The following is a 25,549-nucleotide window of genomic DNA, read 5'->3' as shown; positions in this document are numbered from 1 at the left end:
CAAATATCACATATTCAAAATTAACCTAATTACTCATGAATCTCATTCATTTGCATGTTGTATGCAATTTGGGACCAAGATTAAACAATTCAATCACTAAGAAAATTCACAAAAGTTGGTGAAAACACCTTGATCACATCACTTGCCCTATGGACCTTCCACCTTGGCATAATGGTGCTTTACTCAAAATTTGTGATTTTTCTTGCAATCCAATGGTTTTAAACATCATCATATGCATGTCCAACACCATAAATCAACTCAAATCCAGTAAATAAAATTATATGCAAAAGGCCAAATTTTAGCTGAACTACTTTTTGAATAGTAACCAGCATACACTTCAATTTTTACCTTAATTTAACTTGCATAAAAGTTACATCCTATGCAACCTGACATGATCCCAAGTTGCCTACAACATGTATAATGTTCCCAATGGCAAATTAGGGTGGCTCTGATACCAATTGAAAGAGTTATGCACCAATTTTAGGAATAATTCCACAAGAGGTGCAGAATTTAGCAATTTGAAATTTTTCTTAAGCTATGGTTTCATGCATCATACTACCACATTTAGCTATTGAAAAATTCAACATTTAGTCACACTAAATCATGCTTTAGGTCCGGGATAGGCCTAATTTCCATTAGGAAACATTTTCCCTAAATTAAACTTAACTAAGGTTTTAGAGATTACATACCTTTCAAGGCGCAAAATCAATCAATTCCACCTTAATCCGGGTAGTGAAGACTCCCAATGACAAGCACTTGATCAAGAACACCTTCAATAGCCCACTAACTCTCCCAAATTCTTCAAAAGGATGGCAACCAAGAAGAAGGGAGGAAGAGCATGTTGTGTTATTATAGTTTTCTTGTTGGAAGTAAGGGAGAAACACTTACTCTAAGGGTTTAATTCAAGAAGACAACAACTTGAGTTCTTGAATTTTATCAATGATGAGGATGAAACTATGGAGAGGGAGAAACACCAAGGGTGGCCAGCACAAAGAGGAAGAAGAATACTATTTTCTTCTTCCTTATCTCCGCTTAAATACCTTAATTAATATTAGTGAGCAAATGTTGAATTCTAATTAGATAATCAAAATTCTTGTCCAATTCTTATTGGACCATTTGCCACCACTAACTATTAATCAAGAAATTAAGCCTTAATTAATTATCATTAATTATGTCAAGATTAATTAATTAATCATCATTAATTAATTAATAATGGTCTTCCAACTTTGACTAAGTCAAAGAGGTCAACATTTGACTAAGTCAAATTATCAAAATTTCAACTTTATCCTTTAATTAATTTTCAAGTTTATATTTAAACCATTAAATATTAACTTATGGACTTTCATAGATAAATTTAGTTTCAAGTCATGCTAGGAACTTTGCAATCTTATCGCAAACTAAGTTTGTCTATTCAATTAATCAACTAAACTCTTTAGTCAATTAATTAAACTAATTATGTCTTGGTCAATATACTTGCATGCGTGGTCAATTAATCAACAAGTCATGCTAGGTTCATAATTAATTGGCAATGAGATTAAAACAGTTCCAAAATTAGAATGAAATCCCCATTTCATTCGAATTCTCATAAGTATTAATTGACATTTAGCATTATTTGTTATGACTACCCAATTAGTAATGCATTATATCTCTAATCTATGAAATTTTGGTCATACATGCCATGCACTAGAATCTCTCCGTTACAAAATCTCAATTCTAATTGGAATCATGTTTTACATCAAGCTCCAATTGCTTTGAATTGTATGCTCTGTTTTAATTCTAGTTCTTGACTAATCAGACTTCCTTATCAGAAACTCTTTATCTATCCGCCCTGGTCAGAAATTTAAAACATCAAGAACAATTAAAAATCCCTATTTACTTAGGGTAACGAATCCCATCTTGACTAACACCTATCTCCATATATAACTAGTAGGAGTCAACACATGCCTATATGCTCATACATAGTACAAGTATGAAAGTAATATCAAACTCAAACTACGTATATACAAAATAATTATGTTATCTCAGGTCAGGGATTATATACGCTAGCATGACTTTTATGTCATTGCGTTAACAAGAGTAAACTCCATGTACATATCATAAGTATCACTGGTTCGGCTTACTCATCATATGAATGTCCACAATGTTTGTTATATAGCTTGAGACTTTCATTCACTCTCATATAGTGAGCAACGACGCCAAGCATTATTAAACGGAACAACGTCTGAAGTCTATCTCAACCATATAAAAACAATCTTTCCGTCATTTTCTTCTGTACAAACTATGGGGTGGGACGCCTACATAGGAAAGAATATTATAAACATAGAAATTAACAAAAAAAAAAAAGGGAAAAAAAAGAGCATTTAAAATCAATTCAACAATATGCACAAGATGAAATTCATTGATAGTCTAACAATGCAAACTTCACATGCAAACCTATCTTGCCCCCCTCGGTTACTAATTTAGCAGCTGTCACCAACCAATGTCCCGGTGCATCATGCGGGCCTCGCACTACCTCAGCTGTCTCTACATACTTAAGCAGCTTTCCAGAGCGAATTGGAACAGGAGGACCATCTGGATAGACTCCAGAATTAAGTGCAGCTGGAGGTTGCTTTTCTGGACCACTGACAGTTCGTTGAGTGAACGTGAAAGTGGTGCTCAGATTAGTGAGAAAACTTGACTTGTGAGACGCTTCTGGTGCAACAGCCCACTCTGTTTTCCTGATGGCACAGTTCGGTAAGTGTGTGAACAGCAGACGAAGGTGAAGTACTGTCTTAGGCCACTTCCCTTTGCAAAGGAGCTGTGCACCAGTTACAATAAAAACACCAGTTGAATCTCCCTGCAGCCAGTTGGGATCATGCTTAACAACAGATGTGCACACCCTAGAGTATCTCTTCCATCTAATGGGTTCCAAGAACTGGTCACCAGATTTATAATCATCAGAGCCTCGCCACTGACACGGCCTACATATGGTGGTGTCTCTTGATGGGAAGGTCATGATATTTGGAAGACTTGAAAGATGCTGTAGATGTAATGCTAGTAGATTGCATTTCTTCCCTTCTAAGTACAAACGTAGGCCTACCACAGGTTTTTGATCACTTGAAACCTGAATCGTTACAAGGTCAAGAAACTCGTCATTATTGATAGCTGCATCTTGGACTGCTATTCTCACAGTTAATCATGTAAAACTAACTCTGGAAATGCAGCAATATGAAGTAAAATTTTTTTTGGAACTTGGATAGAACGATGAATGCTCCTTCAAAGAGAGGATGATAGAATATTCACATTTCATTTGTACGTACAAAGATGAATTAAAAGGAATTAAAACTTAAGCAGTAGTAATTCTAAAGACAACAGAATTTTAGATGCCAACAAGATTATAAACAATAACCAGAAGCATCATCATTTGTTTCAACTGGACAAGAACATATGCCTAATGAAGCAAACTTAAACAAGCTAACAAATAGTGGCACATCTAAAACTTAGTTTGTAACTGTAGTACCTGGGTAGAGCTAACATATATTTTAGGACCCATAAAGCTGAATCTCAAGGAAGGGCAAGAAGCTTTTCTTCTTTGGTGTCGCAGAGGCAGCTCACAAAACATAGGTGCCCATTGCTTTGGAACTTGAAATTCCAAGAAGTACTCTAGATCCTCTGGAGCAGGCTTGTCTGGACAGAGACAAGGAACACACCATTTTCATTTTATGCAGAACTAAAACTTGGGTGAAGAAGAAAATAAATCCATTGACTGCAAGGAAATGACTAATTGACACTGATGTTAAAATGATGCCAAGATGCCACTTGGTCGCCTAAGAGTTGAATAACTGCCTTGTAGTGCAAATGCTGCTTTCCCCTTCCCCTCCCTTTCAGACACCACACACCACCCCACAACAACACCACCCACCAACCATCACCACACAACCCCAACCCCCCCAACCCCCCCCCCCCCCCCCCCCCCCCCCCCCCCAACCCACCGCCCTTCTTCTTCTCCCTCCCTCCTTTTCCCCTCTTAGCCGTGAACATGTATAGTGTAAATGGAAATTAAAAAAAAAAAAAAACACTGAGATTGCATAACAGAATCATGGAAAAGAAACAAGATATCGTTGTGGGCAAAACCATATTTGCAGCATGGCCTTGTTCATTTTTCAATGTCTACATAATGAAAAGATGCAGACCACGAAGTCTATAACTATGGCTTAGTCTCTCAAACTCTAATCCTGCTGGAGTGCTGGTCCAATTATGGAGAAATAACCCAACGTGAGCCTCATCAATAGTTCTGGGAGAATGTGAGCTTCACTGCTCAACTGAAGTCAGTTCAAGTTGGAAGGAAGCGTTACAAATCAACCCCCTGTCCATGTTCTGAACATTGAGGCACAATAATAACTAATAATGCAAAAGAATGCACAATAGATGAGCTGGATTAATGCAATACATCCTCACACACAGAAACATGCACCATTCTAGGTATCATAGACCTCCTAAAAGGATATCATAAGCTAGTGTACAATCTTCATAACCTTAATGATTCAATATTGTTACCAAAGAATACTTGTGTGACAACCAAAGCTCTGAAGTATTGGCTAATAATATCATACCTATAATTTTTTTTTTTTTTTCACTAGTTGGATATTAAAGAACTTACAACGGAGATACAAGTTGATAGCATGACTAAGATAACCACTGCCAGGAATCCCAGTTAGAAGAGAAGTAATAGGTACAAACTTGAAGAGAATTGCTTCTGGTTTTATAGGCACAGTCTGGAGCCAATTGGAGTGATGGCGTGAGAATACATCACCTCCTCTTTTTGAACAAATGATAGTGAGGCCCTGTCCACATTACAGAAACAAGTTAAAAGAAAAATATATATAGTCCCTTTCAGAACACATGCAATATATCCTGAGTTGCCAACTTACATCCTTGTTTGATGTTTCTGCAATGCTGGTCAATGGCACCGTGTTTGATTGCCTAATATGGCTAAAGACCTCAGGAACCTATAGGAAGACATCACTTCATCAACCATCAATATGGATAAAATTATGACATCATATGCTAGAGGACGAATAAATACTTTTTGTTTGCTATCTCTTGTATTCCTTTGTAATAGAGGTAGGCTTCTTGTATCAGAAAATAGAAAGTCCCCAAGATCCTCCAAGTGCTTTCTGAGCTCAGCAGAAGGAATTGGCGAGGTAGGTTTCTGTCTAACACAAATTAAATCTTGACCTCCCACAGCCATCCCTACTATTATGTGTGTACCATATGTTCGGATGAACCTGCCTAACAAAATTAATCAGCATGCATCATCAATGTGCCACACTAATGCAGCTCATATAACCCTAGACAATAATATCTAAAGCATTGCTTCTTTATTTTACTTTTTAATATTAGGACAAGTGCATATAATCCAGGATTGTTAAAGTCAATAACCCTTTCAATTAAGATATTCTTGTCAGCTGAGATTAGAGATTTATTTGAGCAATAGGATCTGATTTTACCCAGTTTTTATATTTATAGTATAAAAGAGCTGCAGCTGATAGCAATAATTAATTAGCAGAATTTTTAAGAAGTTATTAAACCCATTGGCTGAGAGTTTGGTCTCTTTGTTCTTTAGTTTCAAGTTCCCTTTCTCTTTGTACAATATAATTAAGGTTAGAATTTGTTTGTTGCACGAGAAAAGATCCTTCAATAACAAAGTCTACAAGCAAGCAAATTGTCCGCTACAATGAGTTTTTTGAGATAATGGACACAATAAATATTTCATGGTTAGAAGAGAAATACCCTCTTTGGGAAGCTAAGGCTAGTGTTATGACTTCTAAAAGGAAGCACAATCTTTTCAGTCAATTAACGAGTTTATTATATATATATTATTTCCTTTTGTGGTTGAAAGAAAGTTAAGTTACTGTACTTGATGTAGAACAAAGAGAAAGATCGAGGAAATCAAGGACCAATCCTTGAAAAGAGAACTAATTCTCCCTAATATTATTGATCTTATAAAATTATCATAACAAGGCTTGAAAAATAATGAGAACCTTTATGCCTATATATAGTGTTTGAATAACCTAATTAGATCCCAAACTATTTAGGAATTGAAGAATCCTAATTTAATTAGGAAACCCTAATCTAATTAGGGATACACAACCATAAAAATCTCTAGAAGTTCTTATTTTCTATATTTTTTCCTAAAGTACGTACTGCTAAAATCTTTAGGAATATATTCTACATTATTCCCCTTTAATCGAAAAGAACTCGACTTTATAGAGTTGATTTGCAAATAAGCATCCAAGAGAGAAGGATCTAAAGTCTGAAACTCCTCTTGTGTGATCCAAGTAGTATTAGAATCAAGAGTGGTCAAGCTCACCAAAGCTATTAGGGAGCTCTTCCTTGTTACCCATTGGGTTTGTAACCCAACCCAACAAAATCTTGCAACTGGGAAGTCGGATGGCGGTTTTGACAACGGGAAATGGAAGATCGGTGGTCGGAGAAGGGATTGGAAAGGTCAGATGGCCGGAAATATTGAAATTCCGAGGGGTTGAAGTTCAGGTAGACACTTGACCCAGTCAAATCTTGGTATCCGGCCAACTTTAGGCGACCGGAAAAGTAGCTTTAGATTCGCCACAGGCCAACGAGTTGTCAGGCAGTGGCGGCATGGCAGTTGGGAGGCTGGAAGATGGTGCAGTGGTGAAGGGCAAAAGTTAGTGATCGTTTTCTGGGTTTCTCTGTTTCACGAAGTTTTTCTTTCTTCTTTTTTTTTTTTTCTTTTTTTTGAATAATCAATAAATTAAAGGCCGAAATTTAACAAAGGCATAAGGAAATTGGGACGACACAGTGGAAGGGTGGGATTTAGAAGGCATGAACACAAGTTTGAAGGCTTGAAAGTTTGCGGAAACTAAAGAAATTTGGATTAATTTTGGACTCTGGTACCAAAATTGATGTAGAAAAAAAGGAAAGAACCAAGAAATCAAGGACCAATCCTTAAAAAGAGAACTAATTCTCCCAAATATTATTAATCATATAAAATTGTCATAACTTGAAAATAATGAGTACCTCTATAGCTATATATAGTGTTTAAATAACCCTAATTAGGAATTGAGGATCCCAAACTATTTAGGAATTGAAAAATCCCAATTTAATAAGGAACCCTAATCTAATTAAGGATACACAATCATAAAAATCTCTAAAAATTCTTATTTTCTATGTTTTTTCCTAAAGTAGGTAATCCTAAAATCTTTAGGAATATATTCTGCATCAGTGGCATCACTAAAGATGTTATTGCAATATTATTCACACCAATGTAGTGGTGAACAAATTTGGCTCCCCCCTTCTGACTTTTTTAGTATGGATATTAAGATAGATTGTTATAATTCAATGTGCTGTAGGAGTATGTCTGGTAGTGGTATAATTGCAATATTTTGTTTATGTTTAACATTTGGAAAAACAAAGCTATAAACATGTTAGCTAAATTGGCTAATGAGTAATGACCTAAAAAAAATCAAAACTTTCGGTCCAAGCATCAATCATCGCCAATTCTTTTCACATATCAATTATAAATACCCACTTTGAGTTCAATATTGAAGTCAACTAAGATTAGTTTAAAGGCAGTATGTGCAAAGCCAAACACCTCAACTGTTGACATAGACTACATTTTATGCATAAAGGCCGAATACATCATTTCACCCCTGAACTTTATCTAAAAAACCTCGTGGCACCCTAAACTTTTAAAACGTCATATTACACACCTAAACTCGTTAAAAGTGGAATTAAGACATCCTTGCTCTCCCCAGATAAGAGAGCGTGAAATACAAATGCAGTAACATAGACTAATTAAGTTGATGTGGATATACATGCGTTCTGCTGACTAGGATCCGAAATATATCTTAATTCCACTTTATAGAAGCTGAAGTGTGTTATGGGACGTTTGAAAAGTTTAGGGTGCTATGAGATTTTTTTTAATAAAGTTCAAGGGTGAAATGATGTATTCGGCTTAATATTTAATAATCACTATACTTGTTTAAATGCCACTTAATATTTTCAAAATACTTTGTTTCTCCCTCTTGTATTATAAATTGCTCCCTTCTTTCATAATCTTATACATAAAGTATAGTCTGCATCATCTATGGTACTTGGGCACACACATCCTCTAGGCTAGTCATAATAGACATCAATGTTGAAGATAGTTGTTAAACAAATCGTCATAATTGACATTGGGACCAATGTTTTGGATATTTTTGGGTCAATACTTCCAACTAAAACCACTCCTATTTCCTGGAGCCTTGAAAAATTATTAACGCTCAAAAGTCACAACTATTATCACCACCACCCCTAGTCATCATCACCAACAATACACCTGTTGTTCCTCCCCACCACCACTTACTAAACCATTGCCAAAATTATACCTCCACCACCTTACAAAGCTAAGCCCCCACCCTGCCGTTAACCTTGCCAAGTCACACTGCCATCACTCACAAATCACCCTTATCTACTGCCATGGTGTGTGTGCATCTATATATATATATATATATATATATATATATATATATATATATATATATATATGCCATGGGTGTGTGTATATATATGATACTTTTTTCATTTTCAAGAAACAAAACACTCGCAAGAAGTTTCACATATTTTGAAGTCTATAAAAGGATTGTAAAAACTCTTTTCAATGGAACAGAATAGAAGTTTATTAAAAGTTTATATTGTGGACGTTTTGTGGTAACATTCGCACCAAGGGTTTTCTTCTTATTCTCCAAATTTTTTTGCTCATTATTTTCCCTTCATATTTATTCTTATTTTCCTTTGTCAATTATGCACTACCTTTTACCTATGCAAGAGAATCATCATGGAAAACCTCAAAATCAGCCAACTTTTATCTCCAATTGCTTCTAAATCACTAGCACAGGTAGGACTGCAAGTAAGATATCTTACTTCACAATTTTGCAGAACTGCTTTAATTATTATTGATTGATATGTCACCAAAAGTTGTAATCACAATTATTCACATTTTTCCTACTGGGAATAGAATCATAAGGTACAAGTGCACCATACATGCATACCAGTTACTTCAAAACATATAATAAAAACTCAAAAACATTTAAACCTCGTATACAAATCTGCACTCTTTATGTATTATACAATATACGTGTAAATATATAAAAGGAAAAGTCATTCAAGGTTAACATTCAACCAGATCAATTAAAGAAAATATTAACTAAAATTTATTCTATTCTAGAAGAAAAACACTATCCACAGGTGACGTTTAGCAAATCTGAGCTCCAAATTAAATTCATTTTTCAGCTATCTTCAATCATTTCATACTTCTTTTAAGTTCTCATTCTACATTTAGTGGCCAGGACCATAATTCAATTCATGGCCAAGCTCAATAAAGTCAATCAAGGAACATATGTTCTTGTGATTAGATCAAAATGATCTACTAACGGAGGTATTATCACAAGATTATCTCACCATGTGTTTAACTTCAGATAATTATTTAATTAAAAATGTTGAAAAGGTACCTAGCCAATGATGCTGGATTCCAACGAGGTGGAACAGACTTTCTTACTTTGTCTTGCAATATTAGAGGAGATGCTGTTAGGTGCAAATAGTACAATGCAATGAAATAACCGTCAAAAGCGAGATACTTGGTATCTGAAGCATCACGAAACCACTCTCCAGTTAAATCGAAAATGGAATTAAGATATCCTGAAGGAACCTTTCCATGTATTGAACATTTCTGATTAAGTAGTTCTGACATCTGCAAGGAAATTATAAAACTTAGAGCAAGATGAGCTAAATTTACTGCTTATTATGAATAAATTCATATAGATTTAAAATAAAAATGAAAATGAAAAATAAAAAGGAATAAAAAAAATATTAGTTGCAATGAATTTGCACACATAAGCTTACAATAAAATTCAGAATAAGAAATTAATTGTAAAAAGAGGAGAAAGAAGAAGACGTGATTAGAACAACAAATTCAATGCTGTACCTTGCAGATGAGTAGTCTGCAAGTATTTTGACAACATGATCATCAACAATACCCCCTCCCCCCACAATTGAAAATATATTTACCGTAGTTGAAATGAGTAGTGTAGCAACCTAAATCGCAATGGCACTATTATTTGCATTCTTTTTTTTTTTTTTTTTCTTCCTGTAACATCTGCCAAGGAAACTCATACCGCTAAATAACCATTGCATAATGAATTATTGGCTAAAATATTGTTTATATAAATAGATATACCTCATAAATAGGCAAATGAACAACTCACTCGACTAACCTGAAAAATATCTAAAATCGTTAAGTTGACATCAAAATGTTTAACTTTATGCATCAGTGTCCATAACGTTATTATTAAAATTACAAGCAAAAAGAAGAGTCACTTTTACAAGTACTGGAATCCAGTTACAGATAGGCATAGAAAATACAAACAGCTAAGTATGTGCTCATTAAGTTTATTCATAAACTTTCTTGATTCGAAAAATAATGTCTTTTTTCTCTTAGAGAAGAAACATATGATGCTTAAGGATCTGGTTTTTTCACACAAGTTTTTTTCTGAAAACATTATTCTCTTCTTTCCTATATTTTGGATGCTTAGGAAAATCAGTCAACGAAACAATTTTTCAAATCAAAGGAAAGTCAAGCAATTTTCAGGGAAAATGACTTCATGTTATAAAATGGAAAGTCATTTTCTGAACTTTTAGAAAATTATACTGGGGAAAGGGGAACTATAATGAAAACACATTAGCGCATGCCACCAATTCATTAATTTCCACTAATACCTCACATTTCATAATTCGGATTTTATGTCCTAAGAAATAGACAGATAATTATCACAAGAATTATTCGGAGATTCCTAAAGCTGCTGCAAGCAAAGGTAATGTAGACACCATATTTTGGCCGACCTCTGAAGGCAAGGGTCTCTTAAAATCGAAAGTCTATTATCCGCTCTCAACCGATGTCTTCGATTACAAATGGCTTTTCCGGACTCACCGATTGCTCGTCCCTGGAACAGACCGATCTCACGCTCAAGTTAAATAGTTTTCCGATCTCTTGGTCTTTGTCAGATGAAATCGAGTCGACATTGGGCATCCGGACCATCTAATCTTGCCTACCAATGTTTTCCGATCTATCTGTGTGCAAACATCACAGAGCTTCGCTTGACTAAATGTTATGATCGGGCTTCTCGCTTGAATGCCCCATATATTCTTTAAAATGAAGTTAAGGTTTCTATCCGGTCTAATAATGGTTCCGATCTTAAAAGTTCAAGTCAATGTCAAATCTTTGCAATTCTATTATTTTAAAGTTTCACCCGGTATTTAGTCATGACTTAGTCCGATCTCATGTTCACGTGTAATGTTTTTTCGATCTCTTATACTCTAATTAATAGGCTCTTTCAAGTTTAATGTTCAACTACGTTCAATCAATTAAGTACTCGGACAATTTGGACACTTTCCGATCTCATCAAAAAACTGAACGTAAATAAAAAGAGGACTTCAATTCATTTCAAAATAAAATATACAAGTCATTCAGCAGGAGGATCTCTCCCAACCTGCTCCCTGGGTACATTATCAGTTCTGTCATCCTCTCCCTCTCTCTCAGGCTCCTCATCGCTCTCCGCTTAGGCCTCTGGAATGAGCTGATTCATCCAGGAGAAGTCCTCCTCAGGATAACGCTTCCTCAGCTCGGCCAGGAGGTCATTATGGGCGTTCACATATGCCCCAGCCTCTTTTGTTGTGCTTTCCTCTTCCTTAGCCTGGAGCTCCTCCTCCTTGGCCTGGAGCTCCTCCTCCTTCGCCCGAAGTTCCTCGGCAAAACGAGCGAGATCGGCAAATCGACCAGCTCGGGAGACCTCAAGTTCTTGCTCCACTTCGGCTACCCTATCTTCGCAACGCTTCACCCGATCTTCTAGCCCGGCAATGTAATCGTTGGCAGAGGAGAGTTGAGCCTTAGCAGTTGAGGCATCCTGGACCGCCTTAAAAATCTCCTTCCTTAAGACATGGGCTTTTTCTCTGATCACATGTTGATTTTCAATAGCCTCCAAGCCCAAACTCATTGTCTGAGTTAAAATATTGTTCATGCTCTCCTCTGCCAATCTGTTTCGATCTTCTTGGAAGCAGATGGAGGTGCCCATGACCTTGGCTAGGCCAGGGTTCCCTCGGGTAGAACGGTTCCTCTCTAGTCATTGGATGAGAAGTTGAGCTCCTTGGGAAAGCGTCCTAACACTGGGACCAGAAGACTCTCCTTCCACATTGGAAGAGATCAGAGGAGGCGGAAGAGGCGGACATTCAATCTGCCGAGGTGGAGAAACGGCAACCTCTACTTCAGAGACCGGCTGCTCTTGAGGTCGAGGAGGGGAGCTCGATATTTCTACCAATTCTCGCTGAGCAGTTTGAGCAGCAGTAGCAGTGGCCTCCTTCATCGCCCTTACCTTTCGGGAGACCTCCCTCTTTCGCTTGCGGCTCTCTTTAGAAGCCTCGCCACCCGCCATACCTACACAGAGAGAAAGTCAGTGAGTTCGCTAAGATTTAGAGACTAGAGATATGGATTGTACCAGGACCGAGGTCAGATAGCTAAAGCTCGTTGTCTTAGTCGGTGATCAGGCGCATCATCCACCACGTCAGTTCGGCCATAACCGCATCTAAACACGAGAATTTGTGGGTGGACGCCTGAGTCTTTAAATCGTTCACCATGGCGTCTTCGTCCTTATTTGGGGTGATCTTCTTTGGAATTGAAGCGACCAAGTATTGCCAACTCCGTGGGATACCCTCGAAGCCGTTCGGAATCTTGCTCCTTAATATGAAAAACCGGTTCTTCCAATTCTTTAATGAAGAAGGGAAATCGGTAAAAAGCGCGCAGTTCAGCTTCGCCTGAAAGAACCAGAATTCGTCATTCTTCCTTCGGGTAAGCCTATGCAGCTCGACAAAGACTTTAGCCGTGGGCTCCAACTTCTTGGCTCGGCAGAGGCCCCTGAAACTGCTAAAGTCCTCCAGGAGTTCGGATGTACTTGAGCTACCGAAACATGGTGAAACTTTATGACGGCCTTATAAAATTCATCCAAAGGAAAACGGAGTCTGGCCTTCAGCTGCTCTTTGTATACTATGATGAGATCGCCTTCATTAAAGAAGTGATCGGCCCAAAGGTCACCATGGCATTTGATCAGTTCAAAGGAGTCAATCCGCAAATTGTACTCTTGACTTATGGACTGGAGATCGATTTCTCTCAGGACGGACGGCAACTCATTGACTAGCAGGTTTTCCCTTCTCGAAGAGGTTCCTCGCTTCGGTCGGGTAGCCGGACCAGTAACCGGAACGATGGCCATGCTGGATCGTCCGCCTGATCTAATCACATCGCATTCTTCAGAGATCCACAATATATGGACGGAAGGCGGCTCGCAGCTCTCTGACCCTCGGTACCGCTCATTTTCAGAAAACAAAAAGAAAATTAACCGAGGAAAGATTAAAATCCTTATCGGAGTATAATCGGTGCCTGAAAACTCTAAAAAACGAAAAGGAGTGCTGAAATTGCTAAAGGAAGCTCTGAAATGATATAAGGAAGCAAATAAGTCACCCCTCCCCTATTTATACCCGTCTGAGCATTAAATGCTCACGAAGTCCTAAGCGACGCATCGGTTAGCGGAACCCGGCCGCTTCTTTGACACGTCGCAAGAAGGTTCCAGAAACATAATAAAAATCGGATAAATGAGATCGGTTAACTAAGGTCATCAAATTGAATAAATTTCCGAACCCACGGATTGCCGAAAGACGATTCGTCTTGGGATCAGATCGGACACACTTATCTGAGATCGAAAAGATAACTAATGCGATAACAAAACAAAAAAATTCAAATAAAATTTTCATTTTATTTCTCAAAAGATCGGATTACATCATTTGGGCGATTTCAAAAGATCGGATTACATCATTTGAGCAATCTCTCAAAATCAGCACTACATTCTACCTAGCTTGAGACTACTCCGAGGCCCGGAATGCAGGCCTATGTCAAAGCCTAGTCTTGTGGTTGAATCAAAAGATGTGTTTGATCAGAAAGCCAATCACAAATGTTGGATAGATGTACAGCTCAGATGGAGTGACTATGACTCATGATATTGAGCGGAGTCATCACCGATGTTATTGATCAGAACCGAGCTGCAGTCGGAACGCCCGATATGATTAGGAGCCAAATGAACTTCAAGAGGCAGTCACCGACATTAAGATTGAAATTAGCAGTCCTCTTGTCTGAGATCGGTCTACCGATTATACCGATAGACCGATTCGAGATCGACACGGCCGTCACTTTCGATCTTGATCGGTAAATTAGTCTGGTTCCCTCACTGTCATTAGATAACATTCTTATGGCTCTCCGATTGCCGGGGTCATAAATTTTCAGGCGAGGGACGAAGGAAATAGTCGGAAAAAAATCAAAATGGCATCATGATTAAAATTATCACCGGAAAAGCTAAAATTAGGAAAGGGGTGCTTTGAAAACAAACTAAGAAAGGAAAAGTGAGGTGTGAAGATAATTTCCCATCGCTGCATATATATAGGACCTTGGCACTTATGCATACAGAACCCGAAGCGGATGCATCGATAACTGAAGAATTTATTACGTTGACCAATGCAAGTTAGATAAAAGGGAAAGATCTAGAATGGGAGAAATCGGGAAATGAGTGGAGACCCGATACAAGAGAGAGATCGGAAAAGGAGAGGTTCATAATAGAGAGATCGGAAGAAAATTAAGATCGGAAAGCATAGAGAGATTAAATAACTTTCAATCAACTCTCTTCATCGTCATATCCGAATTAGTTAAAGCATTACAGGCATGATCAGAACCTCACCACACGCCAAAACAGTTAACGCAGTCCTGTACATCTCGATCTCCACCGTTGATCATAATCGTAAAGATCGATCCGGAGCCCTCAGATCAAAAAGCAGATGACAGGTTCGGCGCTTTTTATTCCTAGCCTTTGGATCCATTTTGTAAGGCAAGACCCTGAGCCGTTGGATTAAGAGAAGAAAGGACGGATATTCAGAACGGAATCCCGACCCTCCATTTTGATTCTCTTTAATTCTCAGACATCAGATTACGTCCTTTTGAATCTAAACCCTCCGTCTCCCCTGGTGAGATCCTAACCCTTCATTATGGGCACCAGTTTCCTATAAATACCTGCATGCAATACTGTAGAAAGGACGGACAAAAAAAAATGAAAAGGTGGTGATTATAGTGGAAAGACTCTGAAATTTGATTCAGTCTTGCTACTTGTCATTCCGAGCTTTCGAAGTGTTGAGAAACTTCAGAAACCAATTTTCTTAAGTATTTTCATCCAAAGGAACTTTTAAGTCCTAAAACTTCTATTTTTTTAGTTTCAGTGTAACCATCTTCATCTTCACCTTATTCCCACCGTACTAGTATCTGGCATTACCCCCCCCCCCCCCCTCGAGTTCAACTTTGTTCCGACCTCTTCCCATTACTTTGGGTAAGTCCTGGTCATTCGGCCGTCAGCTCCCACTCCTTCAAGATTCGTGGATACCGGAATCAGCTCATCTGTCTCCTCAACTTTTCCACAGGTAAGCATCTACACTGTCATTTTGTTAAATACCCTTGGTTCGTTTTCTCAAATCTACTTTTAAAGTTTCTTTTACATCCAGTTATATTAAGTCTCAGAATAGTCCCGAAATTATCTCCTGTGCCTTTTCTTATTTATTCGCAAATCCCATTTATCGTCATTTAGTTTTCATTTTCTTCGAGAGTAGACGTTCAAGTCACAAGCAACTAGTAAATACTCAAAAGAATATAGGCAGGGGTATTTCGACATGAGAGTTTTCAGGTCAAAAAAATAAAAATGATAAAAAGATAGGTGTAACAAAAGGTCGAATAGGCTGGAAGCGAGAATAGGTCAAACGAACAAGTTATGAGGTCGGGCCACGGAACAAGCCTAGGTGATAATATAATAGATCGGGAATCAAGATAAGTTCGGATTCCAGGTGAGCAATTAAAAGAGATCGGATCAAAGAGTTCTGATAAGACAATCGCGTAGAAGATCGGCAAGAAGTTCAGTCTTGTATCCTCCCTTTAGTTATAAGGTTCAGTGGGTTAGAAAAGCTTTGCACAGGTTTCTTGCGCCCTCGGTCACTAGAATCCTTAGTTTAAAGTTCTTATAAAATGCAATTCTAATAAACACATTAGGAGTTCGGAGGAGAGTCCTTACCCGAGCTCGGTCTAATTTTTAAAACATAACACATTAAGAGTTCGGGGGACAGTCCTTAGGAGAGTCCTCACCCGAACTCAATCTAATTTTTAAAACATAATATATTAAGAAACCGGGGGAGAGTTCTTACCCGAGTTCTCAACTTAAATTCTTAAATACACCAAGAGACCGAGAGAGAGTTCTTACCCGAGTTCTCAACTTAAATTCTTAAATACACCAAGAGATCGGGGGAGAGTTCTTACCCGAGTTCTCAATTAAACTTCTCAGCATTAAGAGATCGGGGGAGAGTCCTTACCCGAATTCTCGGCTAGAGTCTTAATTAAATATGCAAAGATCGGAGGAGAGTTCTTATCCGAAATCTCCCACTTGAATTTTAAACAGAATAAACTAAGAGATAGGGGGGAGAATTCTTACCCGAATTCTCAGACAACAATCTTAATAAAATATGTAGAGATCGGAGGAGAGTCCTTATCCGAAATCTCCCGCTTAAATTTTAAACAAAACACTTTAAGAGATCGGGAAAGAGTTCTTATCCGAATTCTCTTAACTTAAATCCAAATTAAAATATTACAACTTCAATATACAAATTAACCCTCAAACAAAAATCCATTGCACGACGCCTATTCACTGAAGGGTCATCTCACGTACTCGTGTTCTTGGGCAACCCTAAATAGTGAAATATCAAATATTCCTTTTATCCGAACAAAGGACTAACATCATCATTCTAACCCCCCTAAATTATCAATTCATAAAGAGCATAATATTAAAACTGCTTACCCTCGTTGAGGGACGAGGTGGGGTGCCTAACAGCTTCCCCACCCGTATTCGGACTCTGAACCTAGAATCTTTGTTTTTAAAGTGGATTTTAATTTTCAAAATGGTTTTCTTTAATTTCCCTCAAAATTAAAGTGGCGACTCCTCACTTTTCCCACTTCGGTGAGAGCTCGTCCAGCCGACCGCAAAAACCCTTGCGATAGGTAACAACAAGCAGATTGCTGAAACTCCTGCAACAGAGCCAAAAATACAAGTTAACTCCTAGAAGCTGAATCCTGCAACACCTAAAGAAGAGGAGAAGAGCAGCAACTCCAATCCCCATACCAAACCAATTCTAGGCAAGTGATTCAAATGTGAACAACCAAAGCATCGTTCCAATGAATGTACTTCACAGAAGCAAGTTGCACTCGTGGAGCATGTTGAAAGTGGTGATCCTGAAGAGGAAAAGGTCATTTGTGACCCTAAAGAGCGAAGAGTTTGATGCCAGTGCCTTTCGCTATATGATTCAAAAAAAGTTTGTTGACTTTGAAGAAAGCTGATGACTCTCAAAGCCAAAATCTGTTTAGAACTCAATGCAGAGTTCAAGAGAGGATTTTTTTTAACTCGTGATTGATAGTGGGAGGAGTGAGAATATTATTTCTCGCCAACTTGTGAATATGATGAATTTGCAAGTTGAAAAGCATCCAGAGCCCTACAAAATTACATGGATCAAAATAATACTGCCAATTTTTGTTGCTGAACAATATTGAATTCCTTTCTCCATTGGCAAATATAAATATAAGATTTTACATGACATTGTGGACATGGAAACATCTCATCTTCTGTTTGGTAGGCCTTAGCAATTTGATCGGGATGCGCACCACATTGGAAGGAAGAATGTTTATCGATTTACCGAGGGTAATGTTGCAAGCACAAGAGCAGCCCCAAAAGCAGTAAGAAGAATTGGACCCCCTGCTCCAAGGTCACCATTCTAAGTCACTCCATACACACCACCATCAGCAGATACAGTCCTTGCGTATCTACAGAAGATGGAGACGACTATCAACAACTAGATGAGGACACTGAAGACTACTCTATCCGACAGGATCAAGGCTATAGTGGACAATCTCCAGGAAGCCCACAACAAACTAGACATGATTCTTAAGAGGCAAGACGAGGGGGCACCTTCCTCATCATTGGAGACTTTCTAGACTTAGGATAGATTTTAAGATATTGTACAGGCTTAGGCCTTAGTCTTAGTTAATACCTAGTCTAGTTAGTTTATTTTGAACAAACTTTGCCCTTATGTTTATATGCTTTGCCTTAATACATATTTGCTTTACTAATATCGTGTGTTTATTATCTTATTCTATCTGTATTTGGCTTGTATAATATGTTGTCATTGAGGACAATGTCAAATTTGAGCTTAGGGGTGCATTCATGCATTGTATTTCATTTTAGACATTTCACATTTAATAATTCCATTGCTTTATTATACCTTTATCATACTTATGTATCAAAATCCAGAATTTTTTTTTCAATTTTTGAACTTTTTCAAAAATTTTTATCTTAGAACTATAACTAAAAATCTTAATGAGCTAATAATTAATCTCTCTTGGAAAGTATAATGGATGTAATTGAATAGGCAAAAAAGCTTCAATGTATTGTTTGTGAAAAATCCATTGCCTAAGTGAAGTCAAACTAATTAAACCCCCCTCATTGCTATTAATTTGTCACATTGGACTTGTAAAATTAGGAGAAAATTTTTGAAATATGAACAAGCCTAGATATGCCTCACCAAACCTAGAACACATCTCTTAGACCTATTGAGGCAAAATCTTAGCATATGCTTAATAAAGATATGATTAAAGCATTCTTTGTTGACAAACTCATTATAACCTTAGCCACCTTAAATCAAATTTTCACCTCTTAAAGTCAATTTGAACCTACATCTATTCCCTTATATGATTTCTTTGATAACCCATAACATTGCCCAAGCCCTTTGCCTAAACACTTATCCTACACCATGAGGAAGCCAAAGTGCATAGGTGAAAGGTACGCTAGGTGTATGGAAAAAAAAGAGAGAGAGAGAGAGAGAGAGAGAGAGAAAAGATGGAAAGAAGATGCAAAATCAAAAGAAGTGCAAGTATGTAGTCAAAAATATCAAAAGGATTATCCTTCCAACCCATTAAAAGCAACGAGTTTGGGGTAAGCACCAAAGGAATACAAATACCAAATAAAGTCAAGAAAACAATCAAAGAAGTCCCAATTTGAGCACCAAGCAAGCATACTTAACACTAAAACCAAGTCATCAAGAAAACGCTCTTCTTTTCCATGCAAAAATAGAGAAAAAGAAAAATAAACCTAGTGTATTTGAAACTTTTGCATGATAGCAATCCTCATACTTGCATTCCCTAAAACCTTTTCATTGGCAGCCAAGTCATTACCCTCTAACCCTGTTACAATCCTATTAAAAACCTTTTAATCTTTTGAAAAGTACATGCTACATTAGTGAAAATAAGAAATTGAGGTATGCCTATGGAGTTGGAAATATATCACCTCACTTTATCACAATCATCCATAATAGAGACAATTTGAGGTAAGTAAGTGTTTCTCAAATTTATCCTAGTAAAACAGGCTATTTGTAGCTTATTAATGGCCTTATAAGTTGAATGATTGGTTAAAACTCCATGAGGGGAATGAAATTCTAACAAGCAAACATTGATGTCTCAATGCCTTAAAGGTAGGAAAATTGATATGAGTTCGTAGAGAGTTCAATTATGTGCAAGTTAAGTTCTTGGTTATGTTTTCAAAAAAAATCAAGTACCTTAATGAGTTTTTAAAAGTTTTATTTTGCTTAAGGACAAGTAAAAGTTCGAGTTTTAGGGTATTTGATACACTTGTATCATATAGGTATTTTGAGATACCTTTGCATTACATTTCATAGTATTTAGATAGTTAATTACATGAATTTTACTTAGGATCATTAATTTCTATTACTTTTAATAGTCTCCGCTTAATTTCGTGTTTTCTGTATCTTTTTAGGTGATTTAATGAAAATCCAATATATAGAAGTCAATTGAACAGGCTTAGAAGTCAAAAAAGTCGTGTAAACCAAAAGCATGACCCATGTAACCTCCTAGCCAAGGGAACTTGAGAGAGCTTGGAAAAACAACAGTACACGGGCCGTGTAGTTTGCCCCGTGTAACATCCAAGACCCTGTGTAATTTGTTGTCTTCCCTAAAATATGAAGCATGAAGTTGTTCAGAGACTTACATGAGTCAAGGCTGTGTAATGCCACACAGGCCGTGTACTTTGCACTAGACAGGACTTCTACTTCGACCTGGATTCTACTACACTTATTCCGAACAAACTTCCAAGGCTTTTGAGACTCAAAAACATGACTTTTAAGCACTTGATATAAATACTAGAAGACCGAAACAGGCATGAGAGTTTGCTTTACTTCCAAACCCTAAATTTTTAAGCAATTTAGAGAGAATCTGTATCAAAGCTCAAGGAGAAGGACTCTCAGCTGAAGTTTTAAAAGTTTAAGGCTATAAATCTTTGTTCTAGATTCTCTTGTTTTATTTCTTTAGATTATCTTGTGTCCTTTTACTTTGATTTCATTATGTTTGTTAAACTCACCATGAGTTAGTAGTTTATTTAATTCTAGGGTTAAGAGAGTAGCACTTTCAATTTTTATTATGGATCTATACTAAAGTTATTTAATGAATTTAAGTTGTATTCTTTCATTCAATATTCTATGTTTTTAATCTATGCTTTGTGCTGGTACCCACTTAACGATGATATAAGATATTAATTAAAGAACTGAAAGATGAAGATTAATATTGAAAATTAGGATTTTGAACTAAGAAAATTTGACCTAGAGGTAGGCTGAAATCCTTTGTAGAGTTCCATAATTAATTAAAAAGCTTAAAAGATTTTAATTAAGATTGATCACCCTAAATATAGGGTTCAAGTTAATTAAAATACACCTTAAGCGCCTTGAGAGAGGACTTAAGATCTGTTAGGATTAATTTCCATCAAAGTAATAATTCTAAATTTGTTAAATAGTTAAGGTTAAGTCCATAATAAGGTTGAAGTGTGAAATCCTAATTCTGAAATTGTTTTCGTAAATTGTTTTCTAAATTTAAGTTTACTGATGTGTCTTCTTTTATTTTCAACGTCTTTAGATTAAACCTCTCATCATATTCGGTAATTTAAACAGTCAAAATTGTTGTCCAGCTTGGTACTTACAAATTCCTCGTGAGAACGATACTCTACTCATTACTATGTTACTTATTCACAATTCATGCACTTGCGGGGTTGTAAACCAGTAAACAGTCAAAACAAAACCAAACACAAAGGCAAAAGCAATAGCCTTTGTTCCTATTGCCGTGAAGGAGTTGTGATTGAGTTCAAAGGGTTGGCTCCTGAAGAGTTACCAAAGGAGTTGCCACCTATGAGGAACATTTAGCATCATCTAGATATGGTTCCAAGGGGAAGTTTGCCTAGCCTATCTCATTACAGGATGAATCCAAAGGAGTGAGATATTAAAGAAATGGAGTGATGTGCTTACTGATAAAGCTTACATTCGGAAAAGCATGAGTCATTGTGCAATCCCAACATTGCTAACCCTGAAGAAGGATGGGAATTGGAAAATGCATGTTGACAACCACGTGGCCCAAGCCATTGACAAAATCACCAATTGATACAGGTTTCCAATACCGAGGCTCAAGGAAATGCTCAATCAATTATCTAGAGCCCAATTTTTTCCCAAACTTGATCTAAGGAGTGGCTACCACTAGATTCAAATTCGACCAAGAGATGAATGGAAAACCACCTTTAAGTCTAAGGAGGGTTATATGAGTAGTTAATTATGTCATTTGGATTATCCAATGCACCTAGCACTTTCATAAGGTTGATGAACCAAGTACTTAAGTATTTCATTGGAAAGTTTGTTATAATCTACTTGGATGATATTTTGATCTACAACAAGTACGAAGAAAAGCGTATTGAATACTTGACAGAGGTAATGAAAGTTCTTCAAGAAAACAAATTATACCTAAACCTAAAGAAGTGATGCATCCCACATCGATTTTGGAGGGAGGTCATAGTTGTCGTATGTATGGATTTGCAAATCTCCCCTCGTAAACTAGCTTTTGAAGTGAATTTAGGCAAGATCATATCATTTTGTATCAAAGCCTCACTCTACACGAGTCAGTGAGCCACGTACAAAGGTTCCCTAACATTCTTCGGGAGTGGTTGAGGTGAACAAGTCATGACCCCGATTGCTTCAAGAGGACATTCATGACTTGTTCACCCCTCAGGTCATGACTTCTTTACCCCGACCTCTTTCATAGAACGTCAGAGAACCTTTATACATAGCCCACTGACTAGCACAAAGTGAGGCTCTGATACCAAATAATATGAATCTGCCTAACTCCACCTCAAAAGCTAACTCACGAGGGGAGGTTTGCAAACCCATACATATAACACTCAAGACCTCCCTGCAGAACCGATGTAGGATGCATCAAGAAGAGTGGTTTTACGACTAAAAGGCTTGTATTCTTAGAATTTGTGTTCAGTTCTAAAGGCATACAGGCAGATGAAGATGAGGTGAGAGCAATCATTTATTGGCCTACAACAAAGACCACGAATAACAACAGAAGTTTCCATAGACTTACTACTTTCTATCTCAAGTTCAATAGAAATTTCAATAGCACAATACATCCACAAACTAATGGACAAACTGATATTGTCAATTGAATATTGAGAAATTTGATTCAGAGTATGCTAAGTTTGCATATAACAATGGAGATAAGTACAAGCAATGGATCATGTACTTCTACAAGCTAAGTTTGCTTATAACAATATCATGCATAGTTTTACAGGCAAAACAAAGCAATTTAATCCCTGAGATTTAATAAAACCTACAACTTAGTCCCTCTGTCCAATTGACTTTTTATTATAGAAAAAATTACCAAACTGCTCTTCTCTATATATTGTCTAAGATAGAGAAATGAGAAGCCACAAGCTTCCCTGGATCAATCTAGTGGTCACAAACTATCAAGTCAAAGACCCGCCTCCGTCCCACAACTTGTCCCAGACAAATTCTTAGTTATTGAAAACACGAAGATCATAGCTCCAAGAAGAGATATCACAAGTCGAGTTGCTACCTGTAAACCCAACTTGACTGGATCTTCATTTTTCCAATGCAAGAATTTTTCTTATTTTATTTCAAGAAATCAAAATTTCATTAGTTAAAATCTAAAAAACATATATGGGAAAACTTAAGAAATTTTCCAAAATAATTTTGAAATTTTCTTATTAGGAAGAATTAATTTTGAAAAGATTAATATATTTATTATACTATTTAAATATAAAATTTAAATTAAGGGACTAAGTTATAGGTTTTGCCAAATATCATGAGCTAAGTTTCTTGGTTGTGAAAATATAAGGACTAAGTCATAAGTTTTCCCAAATGTCAATTACTAAATTGTTTAATTTTGAAAATATAAAGGCCAAGTTGTTAGATTTCGCCAACCTCAGGAACTAAATTATAATTTATCAAATTCTAATTTGGATGTTGGATAAAATATCTTTAATTTTAAAAGATTTGGTTTAATTGTCCAAAATTAAAAAGTTTGGATAAAATGAGCAACAAACGTAAATATTTGTATTTATCTAGACAATAGGCCTTACTAGAACTTAGTTTTTCAAGTTGTCTTTACTATGATAATAATTTCTAAATATGTAGCCTTAAAGGGCAACATGGACTAAATGTTCATCAATTTAATTTCAGAAGTTTTCTTCTAAGTTTTGGTGTGCCAAACTTATTGGCTTAGCCCGTGCTAAGCCGTTTTTCGATTCTCACGATGTGCTTAAATATTTTGCTACCCACTCCGTCACTCCTTTATACCCTAAATTCTTTCTACCTAAGTTTCCAGCAAACAATTATTCTTATTTTCTAATCTGATTTCCCCGATTTTTAACTTTTTCTTCTCCTTTTTGCTATGCCAACTCCATCCTACAACAAGGTTGCGAGGTAAAATCATGCCAGCTACTCAAAACATTCCGCATTGGTTCCGTTGAATATATATGGATTTCAAATGATGTATTTGAATTTGAAATCATATCGACTTTTACGATTTTCTACTTGAAACAGAAATCAATTTCAAATTCACGTCCAATCAAACCGACACTAAGAGAAATACCAATAATGAATCCTAGATTTAGGATTCGTTTCGCATGCTTTGCAATTGCTTTTTCCAAAGAAAACTTGCCGTCAGTAGTCAACCAAACTACTGGCTTTTAGAATAACCCAGCTGCCAAGTATCTTTATTAATCCCCAAACTCCTAATTGAACTTCAAAGTCATTAAGATTCAGTTCACGAAATTTTAGCAACTTCACACCAGTATTCTTCTGCTAAGAAGCAAAATCAAAATCAAAAAGACATGTATGAATAAAAAAAAAATAAAAAAAAAAAGGAAATAGAAGAAATACCAAAAGGGAACAGTAAGGAGCACAATCTAAGTCAAGAAGAAATGTATAAATAAATAGAAGAAATAGTGAAGAAGACTCCCACATGCAACAAGTGGCAGGTTTCCTTAACAAATGAGAAAAATCCAATGATGGGTTTAAAAAAAAAAAACAAAAAAGGTTCACATAATTTAGGTGGAGTAACATCCAGTAAAAGCACGCAATGGTTTGGCTACTCTTAAGAGTGTTGTTGAAAGCGAATAGCAAGAGAGCAAAGTTGGGTTTAGAACCCAATTAGATTACTCATCGAAAGGAGACTACAAACTGAATTTCAGAAATTCAACTCAAATTTACCAACCTCCAAAGAAAATTCACATTTGAAAGAGAGATAGAAACCTGATTGAATTCAAGAACATCAGATTTGAAGCGAATTCGGTCGCCTTTATCGAATCTAATATCCTGAGAAACATCAGGAATGGTAAGGCCACCCGGGACAATTACATCTCTCTTGTTTTGGTGATCCAACTCCACAAGACGTTCCTTAGTAAATTTCAATCTGAAATCACTGGTGAGATCGAAGCCTTTCCCTAAAGCCTCCATGGCCCTGACCTCCATGCTCTTGTGGTCTGCTGCTTCCATTTCTTCTTCCTTGGATTCTTAGTTTGTCATAAAAGAATTTTCAATTATTGTCGATGTGTGAGAAAAGAGGCGTTTCTAACTTGTCTCAGTGCGTGAATGACAAAGAGCAAAACAAACAAAATATAATAAATAATGAGTGGGTCCCACTTGGTGTTGACTGTTCAATGAAACAGCTGCTCAAAGGTCAACAGTGACAACCCACGGCTTACCTACACCACCTAATGCCTCAAGACTCCTTTTTATTATTGAACAGTGTTGTCAAAAGCAAAAAGGATAAATTGCACTGTCTATCCTCAATTAACATATTTATTTTATTTTAATTACTTAATTTTATTTTATTAAAATAAAATTTTTTAATTTTAATTTTATTTTAAAAAAATCATCTCAATATATAATAACAGATTTCTAAATTAAAAAAAAAATTCTCCTTCAACACTTAACTCTCAAAACAAAATCATTATTTTTTTTCTTTCTCTCA

The 25,549-nt window shown here is 36.6% G+C and overlaps 1 protein-coding gene and 1 long non-coding RNA gene across 2 annotated transcripts; both read right to left on the bottom strand.

The window, feature by feature from the left end:
* Nucleotides 1-2,180: 2,180 nt before the first annotated feature.
* Nucleotides 2,181-25,168, bottom strand: LOC110661367 (MACPF domain-containing protein At1g14780). The gene is made up of 7 exons (XM_021819977.2): nucleotides 24,829-25,168; nucleotides 9,510-9,748; nucleotides 5,066-5,267; nucleotides 4,911-4,988; nucleotides 4,640-4,823; nucleotides 3,500-3,666; nucleotides 2,181-3,103 (listed from the first exon to the last, which is right to left on the bottom strand). Exons 1-7 carry the CDS (start codon nucleotides 25,069-25,071, stop codon nucleotides 2,396-2,398), a joined length of 1,821 nt encoding a protein of 606 aa, XP_021675669.2. The 5' UTR covers nucleotides 25,072-25,168; the 3' UTR covers nucleotides 2,181-2,395.
* On the bottom strand, nucleotides 11,471-24,160 carry LOC131173348 (uncharacterized). Its single transcript, XR_009143652.1, has 2 exons — nucleotides 12,546-24,160; nucleotides 11,471-12,484 (listed from the first exon to the last, which is right to left on the bottom strand). It is a non-coding gene; the product is annotated as an uncharacterized LOC131173348 (long non-coding RNA).
* Nucleotides 25,169-25,549: the final 381 nt, after the last annotated feature.

The sequence above is a fragment of the Hevea brasiliensis genome, chromosome 2 (assembly GCF_030052815.1).
Source record: "Hevea brasiliensis isolate MT/VB/25A 57/8 chromosome 2, ASM3005281v1, whole genome shotgun sequence".
Taxonomy (NCBI): Eukaryota; Viridiplantae; Streptophyta; class Magnoliopsida; order Malpighiales; family Euphorbiaceae; genus Hevea; species Hevea brasiliensis.
The sequence above is the reverse complement of the archived record's forward strand: the minus strand, read 5'-3'. Positions and strand labels throughout refer to the sequence as shown.